Below are 14,351 nucleotides of genomic sequence, written 5' to 3'. Positions count from 1 at the left end.
CAACCTTTTGGGTAGTTCAAGGCTGAGCCAAGGCCACGGACTACAACTGTATTTAATCAGGGGTCAAAAAACACCTCTAAGGCAGCTTAAACACAAAGTTCTCTGCGTGTCTCTCTATTGCTCTTTTTCTCTAAGAAAATTTCTTATAATTCTTTTCTCTGTAATGAGTTAGTAAATAAAACATTACCAAACTTGCCACAGAGCTCTTCCCTTCCAAAACTATACTAGTTGACAAAACTTATCAGTACCATGCACACACTCCTTTTCTATTAAGGCACTTTTAAATAATTTTTTTTTCCCTATTAACATTTCTCCCACAAAGCAGATTTTGCACGCTGCATTTCTGCACGCTGAGACAAGAGGCCGTGTTTTGGTTTATTACACCACGTGTGATTTTTCTTCATCTCCTGTGCAGCCTCTTCACCTGCCCACGGGCGGGGGAGGGAAGCAGCCGAGCCGGGTTGATCCGATCCGAACCGAACCGATCCGAACTGAGCCTAGGCGAGCTGTTCTGAGCCGAGCCGAGCCGAGCCGAGCCGAGCCGAGCCGAGCCGAGCCGAGCCGAGCCGAGCCGAGCCGAGCCGAGCCGAGCCGAGCCGAGCCGAGCCGAGCGTAACACCTATCCTAGACAAGTCGAGTCCCTTCCGGCCGGGCCGAACCGAACCGAACCAAACCAAACCAAACCAAACCTAACCAATCCTCTCTTCTGACCCCGCTCCGGCCCCTTTTCCGGCGGCGCGTTTGGCTGACGCGTGCGGCCTGCGCCCAGCCCCGCCCCCGGAGTCGTGTGCGTCCCATGCTGGGCGGCGGGGGCAGCGTGGGCCGGGCGGGCAGCATGGGCCGTGCGGGCAGCGATGGCGGCGGCGGGTCGGCCGCGATGGACCCGGTGCGCAGCTTCGAGCGCTGGAAGAAGAAATACACCCGGCGGACGAAGAGGCTGCGGCTGCAGCGCAAGGAGAGGAAGCGGCCCGACTGGCAGGTGGAGCGGGAGGGGATCAGCCGCCTGGTGCAGCGCTACCCCGAGGTACGGGCAGGGGCGGGCGGCCGGGGCTGCCGGGCCGGGGGGCGAGGGGCTTTGCAGGGCGGGGACGGGAGGGCAGCCGGAGAGAGGACCTGGAGGAGTCTTGCAGGAGGCGGTAGGACGGCCCCTCTCCTTGTGTGGTGTGTGTGGGGATAGGGCTGGGAGGATGAGGGGGAGGAGGTCCTGGGCAGGCGTGAGGAGTTCCCCTGGTTGGCAGGGCTGCTGCCCTGGCTGTGCCTGCAGGTAACGGGCTCGTTGGGTGCCACTGCTCAGCTCCATGAGGCAGGGCTGATCCTCCATGCCTTCCCTTTCTCCCCCCAGGCGGAGGGGTGGAGGGCAATGACCACAGTCTCACTGGTTCTGTGGAGGTGACTGAGCGCGGGCTGTGGAGCCCCGGGCAGTGAGACCCTCAGGAGGGGAGGGAGTGGTTGAGGCAAGTGGTCACCACGCTTGTGAGCTGTGGCAGTGGCATTCATGTGACCAGTGGCACTTGTGTCACCCGTGGCACTTGGCCCAGCTGACCGGGCAGCATGGATGTCTTGCTGTTGGACATGGAACACCTGTGTCTCAATAGAAGAGCCAGGTAGGCAAACGTGATAGAAGAGTGTGTTGTTTAACCTCAAGTCATGAAATAGGTATTGGGATATTAGAGAGTCAGTGATTGTTTTGTCACTCAGATCCTCTTGAATTTCTCTGGGAGAAGACTGGAGCCACACTGATTACTGGAAAAATGCTTGTACTCATGGATGGCAGCTTAGATGTGCTCTGCCTGTGCTGTTGCTCTGTGTCCTGCCAACTTCTGCTGAATTTGCAGCTGCTGCTGGAGAGGAGTGTGGCCGTAGGGACTGTTTGGTGGTTGTAGATTGAGCAGAAAATAATTACATGAGGTATAGAAGAAACATGTCTGCTACTGTGAAGAGGTCCTGATAGCTTGTTTGGTTAAGATCTAGTAGGTTAGTATTCTAAAGCTCAACACAATTATTGACTTTACTGGTTTGAAAGCAAACAGTATGCTTCCAAAGATGGTCAAATTACTGTTTTTAATTACAGATTATTTCTCAGGGAAAATAATGAGTCATTGTTTTTATGATAAAAATCAAAGATGATAACTGCAGAAATTATTAATACATTTTTGTTGTGGATAAATTTTGGTTATCTTGTTTCAGCAATATCATTCCAGTCACTGTAGAAATAGAGGACTTAGATGCTGACTGTGAAAGCAGACTACTGGAGTTGGTAGAAGCTTGCATTTTTTGGAGTGGGGTAACTACTGGTAGGTGTTTGTCTTTCCCTTTGGAATGAAAAACCTCCTACATTACTACAGTAATGTTGGACTGTTATAACCTAGTCTTAGATGGTTGCCTCTTTGTAGTTTCTGGGAGGGGTGTATATCTGAGCAAAATTAAAAACTGAGTTAAAGCAACCTGGCAGAGGCTGCATGCACGGTTTGTGAACTCTCTGCACAGATCCCAGAGTGGTGACTTATTGTTTATATGCCAATTTGCAGTATCTATATGATAGATTACTTTGTATTTCTGTGTATTTGAACACAGACAGGAAAATGTGTAGTGAAATTAATTTTGCATGTTGTAAGGGTCTAAGAGTATCCACCATGCATTCTCTCTAGGAGTGTATTGTCTATAATTTCCAGTGTGAGAAGGTTTGGAATAGGTAAAACAGGACATACAATAATGAAGACATAATCAAACTACTGTTATGCTATATTTGTTTTGGTCATTTGTTGACATGGCATGGTGAATGTGTGGCAGCATAGATGGAAAACATGAAATTTAGTGGTCATAAGTCACCTCTTACCTGTTGATCTGAGGACTCTTGCCTAAATGTAAGGCTGTTGATGAACATTGTCTTATCTGTCCAGTTGTGCTCATGGAAAACCGTGGACAGCTAACTGATGTGCTGGGGAACTGACTGTGTGAACTCTTTCTAGTCCACTTTATGACAAATTAGTCAAGTTAGATCAGAATACTCTTTAAAGTAAGCTGTCTGATCATACCTAGAGCAGATTAGAGAGAGCTCACAGGTACAGATTTCAACAGATAAGTAGAGGTAATCAACTTAGTTTCCCTGTAGTAAATAAAGTTGATGTTTCCACCAGTGCATGTAGATATGAAATAGATCTATCATGTCATCTCCCTCTGACACTGGTCCTCTTTACTCCTGCCATTTGGACGTTGTTTAAAATTAAACTAGTACCTGTGCTCCTGGAAATGTGTAGGGCAGAGAAATAATATAGGAAGCTTTGACATGTCCTCTTGTAACATTCCTATGCCTCACTTTATTCATACTGTTCTTACTACTTTTTATTTTTGGACATCTTTAGAAGAGTTAGGCTTATGCATATAATTTAAAAATTGATTTAAAGGATTTTAAAATGGAAGAGCAGAACAATATTTGCTTCCTTTGTAATTAATACATCTATTCTTAACAGGTCATCTAGAGTTAAAAAGAAGTTGACCACTTAAATACTTAAAGCAGTCTTAATTATTTAGAACAATTTCACATTGCTGCAATTGCCCACATAATATGTCACAAGCCTCTAAAATCTATACCTTTAGATGCACATAACGGATTGGTTGAATTATAATATAGTTTTCCCTTCTGTAGGCATACTGTTTTCTTATGTGGACAGTCTCTTGGTTGAAATTAAGCTGAACCTGTATACATCACTGAGTGTGATTTAGCATGCAAAGTATTAAAACTGGAAATTAGCCAAATATCTAGTAGTCTATGTCAATATGTGAATCAATATCTTTAAAATTGTCATCTAAATATGGAAATACTTGTTAAAAATTCCAATTTGTAAAAGTCAAAAAAAGACTTTTTAGTGGTGATTTCTAATAGTTTCCCCACCCTTGCCAGAAATTGACTGGCTTAAAATATGTGCTTCTCAGCACAAGTAGGTGTTACAAAAGTAATTCACCTTAAAATTTCTAGGTAAAGTTTGGCAAAACTTTATTGCCCTACCAGGACACAGTGAGTGTTTGAAAACTACCTTGCAAGAGCTTTGCCTTGAAAGATGTCAAAAAACATATTTTAATAACAGTGTTACAGCATTTTATCTGAAGATTAAAGTAATGTATTACATTACTTGTTTATACTAGAGAGAAGTAGGCTGAAAAGAGTAGTGTTGTGGTATACATGCTTCAAACAGGTATGAACCCTCAGGAAAAAAAAAAGTTCAGTTTTCTGTAGTAGACAGAACTTGTAGAAGGCTTGGTAGTTTGAGGGCATGTAAGGCTGATCTGACAGCTCAGTAGCTTTTAATTTGAGGCCTTATTCTGCTTATAGATACATTAGTCTCTTTCATATTTTCCTGTTTTGTTTTTTTTTTTTCTTTTTGAAACAAGTTCTGTGTCTTTCTTTTCTGCTGCTGTTGATCATTAAGAACTTTGCCAGTGGAAGCTATCCATGCCTTTTGGTGATTTTCTATCAGCTAGAACAGTTAAAAGTATTTCATTTTATTTACAGCCTATACTTGATGTCTCAACATTTTTGTAAATAATTCAGCCAGTTCAGGGACTCAGAGCACATGCTCTTGGGGGTTTTGTGTGTGTGTATAATTATCACCTCTCAAGTATTTTGTTGAGGTGGATGCGGACAGAGAGGTAAATGAATAGGTGTAAAGACAATTACTTTTTTAGTATGATTTTTCCCTGTTGGCCAGCTCTAAAAAACTAAGTGTATCAAGTGTTAGAGATTGGTGAATCTGTTGAGCTTCACCAGTTAGACTCTTCGAGTCCCAATCAAGTAGATGCAGGATTGTTGCAGCTCTGGGTCCCCAGGTATGTCCTGCAGTGAGTGTTCCCAGTAGGTGCTCGCATGTGCACACACATGTGTCCAGACTCACATGAACATGGACAGAGCAGTGCCTTTATCAGCACACAGACACAGACACACACAGCTTGCACAGACATATAAAATAGGTCTCTCCAGTAGCTGATGTTAGCTGCTGGGTCTGCCCCAGAGCTGTCCTCAGGCTCTGGTTCCCCCAGGTGCTGGCACCAGCCCCCTCCAGCCCCTGAGGCTCTTGGTCCCACTCTGCTCTGGGGCTGCTGCCCACTGGGCTGTCTGGCAGGCTGCTGGTGCTCTCTCACGTGGGGTCAGAACAGAGGGTGTGTTTGCACAGAAGATAAATAAAAACAATGTAAGAGCAATTAATAGCAGCAGTAGTAGTAAATAATTATTCTTATGTAAGAATCATTGAATTTTTAGGATTGGAAAGGACCTTTAAGATCATCTCATTCCAACCCCCCTGCCATGGGCAGGGACACCTCCCAGTAGATCAGGTTGCTCAGAGCCCTGTCCAGCCTGGCCTTAAAAACTTCCAGGGATGGGGCTTCCACCATCTCTGGGCAACCTGTGCCAGTGTCTCAGCATCCTCATGGTGAAGAACTTCTTCCTAATATCTAATCTAAACCTACCCTCCTATAGTTTGAATCCATTCCCCCTCGTTCTATCATTACCTGACATTCTAAGAAGTTAATTGCCAGCTTTCTTGTAGCCCCCTTCAAATACTGAAAAGCTACAATAAGGTCTGAGTAAGTCTTAGTAAGACTGTGGGATTGGCTGGGGTGGTGGAGTGCCAGAGTCAGTCAGACGAGCACACTGACCAGCCAGCTGCTACCCTGGACCAGACCCTCTTTTCTTCATTTGCCTCTCTTCTTTTGCTGGTTTGTCCCCATCCCCCCTTCATCCCTCCCTCTCTCTGCCTTTGATCCTTCCCCTAGGCATCCTGTAACAAATGTTGCACAATCCCACAGCCCCCTTAAAACACTTCATGAGAATCATAGAATCATAGAATCATAGAATTAGCCGGGTTGGAAGGGACCTCAGAGATCATCTAGTCCAACCCTTGACCCACCGGAGCAGTTGCTAGACCATGGCACTGAGTGCCACATCCAGTCTTTTTTTAAATGTCTCCAGGGACGGAGAATCTACCACCTCTCCGGGCAGTCCATTCCATAGCCTAATCACCCTCTCCATGAAGAAATTCTTTCTAATATCTAACCTAAACCTCCCCTGGCACAACTTAAGACTGTGTCCTCTTGTCTTGTTGAAGGTCGTCTGTGAAAAGAGTCCAGTTCCCACCTCGCTACAGCCTCCTTTCAGGTAGTTGTAGACAGCAATGAGGTCTCCCCTGAGCCTCCTCTTCTTCAGGCTGAACAGCCCCAGCTCTCTCAGCCTCTCCTCATAGGGTCTGTGCTTGAGTCCCTTCACCAGCCTGGTTGCCCTCCTTTGGACCTGCTCCAGGACCTCTACATCCTTCTTAAACTGAGGGGCCCAGAACTGGACACAGTACTCGAGGTGTGGCCTAACCAGCGCTGAGTACAGGGGAAGAATCTGTGCAGTGTCCCTTATGTTCTTGCCCTGCAGCCCCCGGGGATCGCACACCCTGCCAGTCTGCTGGGCCTTGTGGGGGGTGGTGTGTGGGGTCACGAACACCTCAGTGGGGTTCACCTAGAAACCATCAGCTGCTGCTCTCCTCTGATGGTTCAGGGGAGGAGGTGAGTCAGGGTGCTTTCATAGAATCATAGAATCAGCCGGGTTGGAAAGGACCTCTGAGACCATCAAGTCCTTCCCTTAATCCACTACCACTGTGGTTCCCAAATCATGGCACTGAGTCCCACATCCATCTCTTCTTAAAAACCTCTAGGGACAGAGAATCCACCACCTCTCTGGGCAGCCCCTTCCAATGCCTGAATTACATCCTTAGCTTGGTGTGCAGTGATAGCATTGTTCTGATGGTTCTCGTCGGGTCTTTAAGTTCACAGTCACTAATCTTTAATCACACAATCTAATGCTAATTACATGCAAAAACCCCCTTGATCCTAGCACTGCAAGAGTTGAAATGAAAAAGTGGAGTGGGGAAGAAGTGTATTGCCTGGAGCTATTTCCTGAAGCATTTGTTTACCAGGCTGTGACCTTGCAGACCTTTGCTTTCATTGGTGATGTCTGATCTCATACAGCAACTGGAGTACACCTCCTTGCTTCAAGGGATCTGAAAATATAGATGGGAAAAAGACAGCTTAGCTCCATTAAGCTGTAGAGGGAGGCTGGCAACAGTGTTTGCTGGTGGTTATTGCAGATGGAGGAGTCAGCCTTCATGTATTGGAGCCCTAAAAGTTAAATTATTACAAGTACAGGAAAGCTGCTCTCTTCCAGGAAGAAAGTGGCTGTGTACTTGGCATCAAAGTAATTTTTTTTTTCCTTTAGCTGGGTTACTTAAAAAAGAAGGGAGGTAAGAGCTCTCAAGTGCCATTTTATGGGATATGACTATCACTACTCCATTTGCAGAAGCCTTCAAACCCAAGCTGTTCCTCTGTGGATATTCCCAGGAAAATGAGCTTATGCATAGTGGGCATAAAAATTATATCATAAACTCAGTGCTTGTTGTTTCCACACAGAAATATGAAATAATTGGCTAGTTACGTGTTTTGCCATACATATTTTATTATAATCTATATTGTCTGTCTGACTGGGACAATTTAGAGGAAAAAGGCTACAGAAGTTCTGATTTTAGAGATACTGCTTGTGAAGTGCTTAGCATGAATTGTAATTGCAAGTTATGTCTGGGGCTTGTGGCATACTGCAGTGTAGAAATTTTTTGCTTGCATACCACAGAATTTTCTTTAAACTGTGATTTTTAATATTTTTTTTTCCTTTCCCCTGAAAAATAATGTGTCCGGTTTTGGACATCCCAATAAAAAACCCACATCAGTAAAGTGGATCCAGTTCAGTGTTTGGCCATTGTAATGGTGTGGGCTGAAGCATTTGTCCTGTGAGAAGAGGTTGGGGGAGCTGGGTTTGCTCAGCCTGGAATGGAGAAGGTTTTGGGGTTGGGACAGGGACCTTACAGAACCCCCTGGTGCGTATGGGCAGATGATTGAGGAGATGAAGCAGGGCAGAAGGGTGACAGAATCATAGAATCGACTGGGTTGGAAGGGACCTCAGAGATCATCAAGTCCAACCCTTGATCCACTACCGTTGCACTTACCAGACTATGGCACTAAGTGCCACATCCAGTCTCTTTTTTTAAATATCTCCAGGGACGGAGAATCCACTACTTCCAGGGGCAGCCCATTCCGATGTCTGATCACCCTCTGCGTAAAGAAGTTCTTTCTAATGTCCAACCTAAACCTCCTCCGGCACAACTTGAGACTGTGCCCTCTTGTCTTGCTGAGAGTTGCCTGGGAAAAGAGACCAACCCCCCCCTTGCTACACCCTCCTTTCAGGTAGCTGTAGAGAGTGATGAGGTCTCCCCTGAGCCTCCTCTTCTCCAGGCTGAACAGCCCCAGCTCCCTCAGCCTCTCTTCATAGGATATGTGCTTAAGTCCCTTCATCAGCTTAGTTGCCCTCCTTTGGACCTGCTCCAGGACCTCGATATCCTTCCTAAACTGAGGGGCCCAGAACTGGACACAGTACTCGAGGTGTGGCCTCACCAGCACTGAGTACAGGGGCAGAATCACTTCCTTAGACCTGCTGGCGACGCTGTTCCTGATACAGGCCAGGATGCCATTGGCCTTCTTGGCCACCTGGGCACACTGCTGGCTCATGTTCAGCTTCCTGTCAATCCAAACTCCAAGGTCCCTTGCTGCCTGGCTGCTCTCAGCCACTCTGTGCCCAGCCTGGAGCTCCCCATGGGGTTGTTGTGGCCAAAGTGCAGGACCTGGCACTTGACCTTGTTAAACCTCATCCCATTGGAATCAGCCCATCTCTCCAGTCTGTCCAAGTCCCTCTGCAGAGCATAAGCTGAAGGAAAAGGGACTTAGCCTGGAACACGTTTTTCTCATGATGAGTCAAGCAGATTGCACAGAGAGGATGTCCAGCTGCCATCCTTGAATGATTTCAAGACTGGACTGAATGAAGCCCTTAGCAGTCTGATCTGACCTCAGAACTGACCTGCTGTGAGCAGGGAATTTGAGCAGAGACCTCTTAAGGTACCTTTCACCTTGAATTGTTCTCTGATTTCATGGTGGTCTGAGCTTTAAATCATGCTATTAGCCCATGTAATTAAACTATATCTTATTCCTTACTAAACAGTTCATGTTAGAAGAGCAATTTGTCTTAGATCAAGATATTAAGAGATTACCAGCCCAGCTAACTTGGATCAGGTCATACTGAACTACTGCATATTTATGTTAACAGCAGCTTAAAGAATGCTATTTAATTTCTCTATTATGCTTAGATAGTAATCACTAGTTAAACTTACTTTGTTTCAGATAAATGCAAGTGAAATTCAAAGGTTTTCAGATTTTCCATTGTCAAAGAAAACCCTAAAAGGTAAGTACAAAAGTTTTATCTGCAAATTATTTTAAGTAAAAATGAATGTATTATTTATCTGCATATTTTTTTTTTTTTTGCTTTAAATTAAGTTTTATGTAAATATTGGCCATTACAGTGTTCTGTAATCAGGTGAATACAGCTCTGGGCAAGACAAAAATAAAGATTTTCTTTTTTTCTTTCTTTCTTCTCCCACACTCCCCACTTTGCAAATACTAGGATTGCAGGAAGCTCAGTATCGTGTGGTAACGGAAATACAGAGGCAAACCATAGGTTTGGCTTTACAAGGTAAAGATGTACTTGGAGCAGCAAAGACTGGATCAGGCAAAACCTTGGCTTTTATTGTCCCAGTAAGTAATTTTCATCCTTCCATCTGTACTTAAAGTTATCTTGGAAGTTTTGGATATCGTGTGGCTTAGCTTAATAGATCCTAGGAGAAGGAACACTGGAAGGGAAGTATAACCCAAGAAAGCCAAGATACTAGTTCAATAAAGCTGCTTGAAATTCTGAAAGAATTAAATTCTTGACCCCATGAATTTTCTGACACTTAGAAATTCCATTAGTAGACCCTGAGTGATTCAGGAGATGCTTTGTTCTTCTCTAAGGAATCTGTTTTCTTGGCACAACTCTAATTATCTGATTCTTTTAGAATTTGAAAACTATATATTTTAGAATGAAGAAAGGGTGAAATACCTTTAGTTCCTTAAACCTTTTTTTTTTGAGATGCATGGTTTTCACCCCCTTAAAAATTTTAGTATTTGGACTCTATATAGCAAACATAAGATTATTGATGGTGGACTTCCACTAAGAACAGAATTAAAACTCCTGTCACGGATAATAGATGCTTGACTGTCTTACTCAAAATATCATGGTCTCCATTTCGTTTCTTCAAGTTTAAAGTATAACTGAGAAGTTTTCTTGAAGTGTATGTATAAGTGGAATAAAACCCCATCATATTATGATTAAATAAAGGGAAAAAGAAGTGTGAGTTTGAGTATGGAGGTGGTTTGGTTTTTTTTGGTTTAAACATGACTTGCATTTTGTGAGCATAAATTTCTTTGCAGCCTTTTCTGTCGGTAACTTTGGGAACAGTAATAGGTGTTTATATAGCCTCTCTTGTTCAGAGGATTTATGCTTTATGCTGTTTTTTAAAAAAATTTTTATTAGTAAGAAATAAAATTTAGATGGCTTCAAAAGCTAGAGAACTAGAAGTAAGATTGCTCAATTAGTTAATCTAGGAGTAGAAGTACTTCATTTTACAGACCTTATTTTAGAAAAGGTTTAGGGGAAAAAAGTGGTAAGACACAGGAGCTGAAGAGTGGAAAAAAAGTAATTTTACAAGGTTGTTTAACAACCTTCAGTATTTCAGAGTGCTCCAGGTAGTCATATGTAGGAAATTTTAGCATTAGGATTAGCTGAGACAGTGGTTTTGTGGTACAAATTCATAACAGGAGGAATAATCCTGGTCTGAGGCATATGGCAGCTTTAGTTGGAATGCTGTGTGTGTGTAGTGCATGTGGTTAGTACTGCTTCAAGTCTATAATCAGAACTAAAGCTGCAATAATTGACTTTTTTGTACTTGCACATTATGTTTCTTATTCCCACAAAACCTTATGAGCGGGGAAGTTTCTCATGTTTTTTCTACACTGATTAGTATTCTTGTATAAATGATAAAGGTTTAGTTTTCAGAATTAAGTAGAGTAGTATTAATTATGCAGTAAAATGTTTTATCATTTACCATCCATTACTCTGTGCTGTAGCTTGGTACTGGGAAACTTTGCTATAGCAAATATAGCATGTGAAATGTATACTGACGTTTCTTCAAGTAATTACTTTAAGTAGCATGCTTATTTTTTAATGACCCTTTTAATTACAAATTTGTTGTTACATATCTGAGATTTCTGTAATTTTTTCAGGCTCTGGAACTGCTGTATCGCCAGCAGTGGACTTCAGCTGATGGTCTGGGAGTTTTGATTATTTCACCCACTCGGGAACTGGCCTATCAAACCTTCAAGGTTCTGCGTAAAGTGGGAAAGAATCATGAATTCTCAGCTGGCCTTATCATTGGAGGGAAGGTGGGTCTCCTCTTGGTATTTGCCGTATGGAAGCATAAATGAGTGCTATATTAAGCACTAGTTTAGGAAGGAAACCATGGAAGTGAAAAGGGTAGAAAGTAAGTAGTTAATGAGAACCTATGAATGACCCACGCATTTTCCTGTTTCTGTACTCTGTCTTTTGAAGCTTTTGCATATCTACACTCTTTCCAAGTTACATGACTCGACCTTGCTACCAAGCCTTTCAGGACTATCCTGTTAATTTAGATTATTCTGAGGTATTTTTCACTCAAGCCACAAGTGTGAGCATGCTGATGAAATTGTGATATCCTTGTAGAAAGGGTAAAGGCTGATTCTTGACTGTTCTTTCTAAAAACTATCAGCAGGTTAAGCTTGCCTGACCTTTTCTGGTACTGGGCTTCTAGTGTGAACAACTAGAGCTAAAAGTGTGGAATTCCTTTTCAGGATCTGCAAGAAGAGTCTGAAAGAATCCACCACATAAATATGCTAATTTGCACTCCAGGACGGCTTCTGCAGCACATGGATGAAACCTCATATTTCTATGCCTCTGACCTGCAAATGTTGAGTAAGTTACTTAACTGTTTTCATATACTCAGAAATATTTTGTAAAATTGTATTATTGCATGGGCACTTCCTTGAGTAAAAAGTTCATCCTAGTCATGGTATATAGATAAAATGTCATTTAAGTTCACCCATGTACAAATTAAAAAAGAAAATAAAACCTGTTTCATGTGTATACTTTAGCTCAAACACTTCCTGAGCATGTCTTCCTTTGGAATGATAAGAACAAGTAATAAAACCCAAGTCTGAATCTAGTGCCCCATATAATCCTTTAGATCTGTCCAGGCTAATGCTGGCCTTTCCTTTCTGGCCATGGCTCCTGTGTTTTTCCTTACATGATAATTTGCTCATATGAAATATCCATTGCTTTGTGTGTCTTTTTGGCCAGTTTAAGAAAACGTTTCTTTGAATGCTAAGACAGATTGTTGATCCTTTCATTGTCTTGTTAGTATTGTTAATGTTTTTTATTTTGTTTTATTCTTCCTTCCAGCATTCAGTGTAATGAAATGGTTTGCCTGCACCTGAGAGCTGTGTAACTTTTAGGATAGATTGGGGAAATTAAAAGCAATTAAGAAGCTGATAAATGTGAAATTATGCTTGCTACATTTAGTAAAATTTGTGTCAGTAAGACAAGAATTGCATTAAATGTAGGCCCTGTCTTAAAGCTTTGTCTCTGTGCTGCTCTGTTTATACTCTGTGTTTCAAAGGTAAATTCAGCTTAGGTACAGGAAAGTCTTTTTAGCTGTGTCATGAATAATACAACTCTGTTTCATATTCCATGCTTCTGTTTCAGTAATAGGACAGGGAATTTGTAATTTGCATTCTGTTTGCAAATTGCTGAACTGTTTACTTGAAATGCAGATCTTTTATGGTTCAGCATGCGAAGCTGAGGACTGTGCTACATAGATTATGGGAAATGCTATTTCTTATATTGCAGTTTTTTTTAAACATATTTGATGAAGAACTAGAAAGAATAGTGTCAGATACATTAATTTCTGCAGTTTAGGTAGGCATGGATTTTTGTACTGTATGGTTTTGTTGTGATTTTTTTAAATGTATATAAATTAAGCTAAATCCTGATTTTCTCAAACTGTCTCTCTTTTCAGTTCTTGATGAAGCTGATAGAATTCTAGACATGGGCTTTGCTGATACGATGAATGCAATCATAGAAAATCTACCTAAGAAACGTCAGACCTTGCTCTTTTCTGCAACACAAACAAAATCTGTGAAGGATCTTGCTCGGCTGAGTCTGAAAGATCCAGAGTATGTTTGGGTTCATGAAAAAGCCAAATTCAGGTATGTTGGGATAATTTTTTTTTCCCTTTGTTGAGTTAAACAGATGGAGATTCTACTTAACCTCTTCTCTGGTTGTCAGTCCCCTGAATCAGAAGATGACATACTCCTATTGGGAAAGTGCAGAATGACAGTCTGGGTTTTGTACTGAATATTAGATGCCCAAAGAAAAGCATGTGACATTAGTCACATTAGTCCTTATTCAGTAAATCTTGTGGATACCTGATGTGCTGGCTTTATTGTGCATGTGAACTAAAGTTGTCGTGCCATACAGTTCAGATCAGAACAGGAGGACCTTGCAAGAAGTGCAGTATATGGTCTGCCAAGCTCAAAAATTGAACATGTCACTAAATGAAGAAAATATGCACATTGTTTTTTTAGCAGATTTTTTTTTTTAAATCTAAGTGGAGAATGTTAATACTTTGTGTTCCTGTAGGTTCTGTGATCCAAGTGTCATTATTTAAGAACATGTGTGACTTCTTTTTGCCTTTCTGTGAAGTATGTGTATATTGTAATGTGTATATGTCAGATGAGCAAATGTGAAATTATCAGCAAAGTGAACAACAGAAACAAGTTGAATCCAAAAGCAGTTTTAACTATTTGTTTTAATTATTACTGTACTGTACTGCAAATACTTTTCCTTAACCAGTTTTATTATCAAAACATCTTAAGCATGATTGACTGAAAAAATTGTGTGGTTAATGGCCTCTTAGCATAAGGGGATGTAGAAGTCTAGTATGTAGTCTTCATTTTGAGGACTGTCTATACACCTCTTTCACAGATCTCCCATTTTTTGTGAAGTCTGGTTTTAAATTACATTCTTTTAATATTTGGGAGGATGCAATTAGTTAGTAAACTGAATTTTAAAAAAAGGAAATTATTAATTACTACCTTAGTAGACAATAGGTTATTGACTTATGATAACAGTTTTCTCTGAAAGACTTAAAGGGGCTGTGGCATAATTGAAAGTAGCAGAATAAAAACTGGAGCAGTGTCTTGTGCCACCTAGGATGGTGAAATTTATAAAATAATTTTGAATACCCTTGGTCTATTTCTTGTGAAGCAGAGGAACTGTGAGGGATGAACATTTAGATGTATTT

The 14,351-nt window shown here is 41.9% G+C and overlaps 1 protein-coding gene across 1 annotated transcript in view; it reads left to right on the top strand.

The window, feature by feature from the left end:
• The first annotated feature begins 764 nt into the window (after window positions 1-764).
• The window catches only part of LOC103536231 (probable ATP-dependent RNA helicase DDX10), a 51,647-nt gene continuing 38,060 nt past the window's right edge, over window positions 765-14,351 (top strand). The window contains 6 exon segments of the mRNA XM_030469079.1: window positions 765-1,024; window positions 9,262-9,322; window positions 9,542-9,672; window positions 11,239-11,397; window positions 11,842-11,962; window positions 13,065-13,254. Coding sequence (XP_030324939.1) covers window positions 797-1,024; window positions 9,262-9,322; window positions 9,542-9,672; window positions 11,239-11,397; window positions 11,842-11,962; window positions 13,065-13,254 — 890 coding nt within the window. The 5' untranslated portion in view covers window positions 765-796.

This window comes from Calypte anna, chromosome 1 (assembly GCF_003957555.1).
Source record: "Calypte anna isolate BGI_N300 chromosome 1, bCalAnn1_v1.p, whole genome shotgun sequence".
Lineage (NCBI taxonomy): Eukaryota > Metazoa > Chordata > Aves > Apodiformes > Trochilidae > Calypte > Calypte anna.
This window is presented reverse-complemented; position numbering and strand designations above follow the sequence as displayed.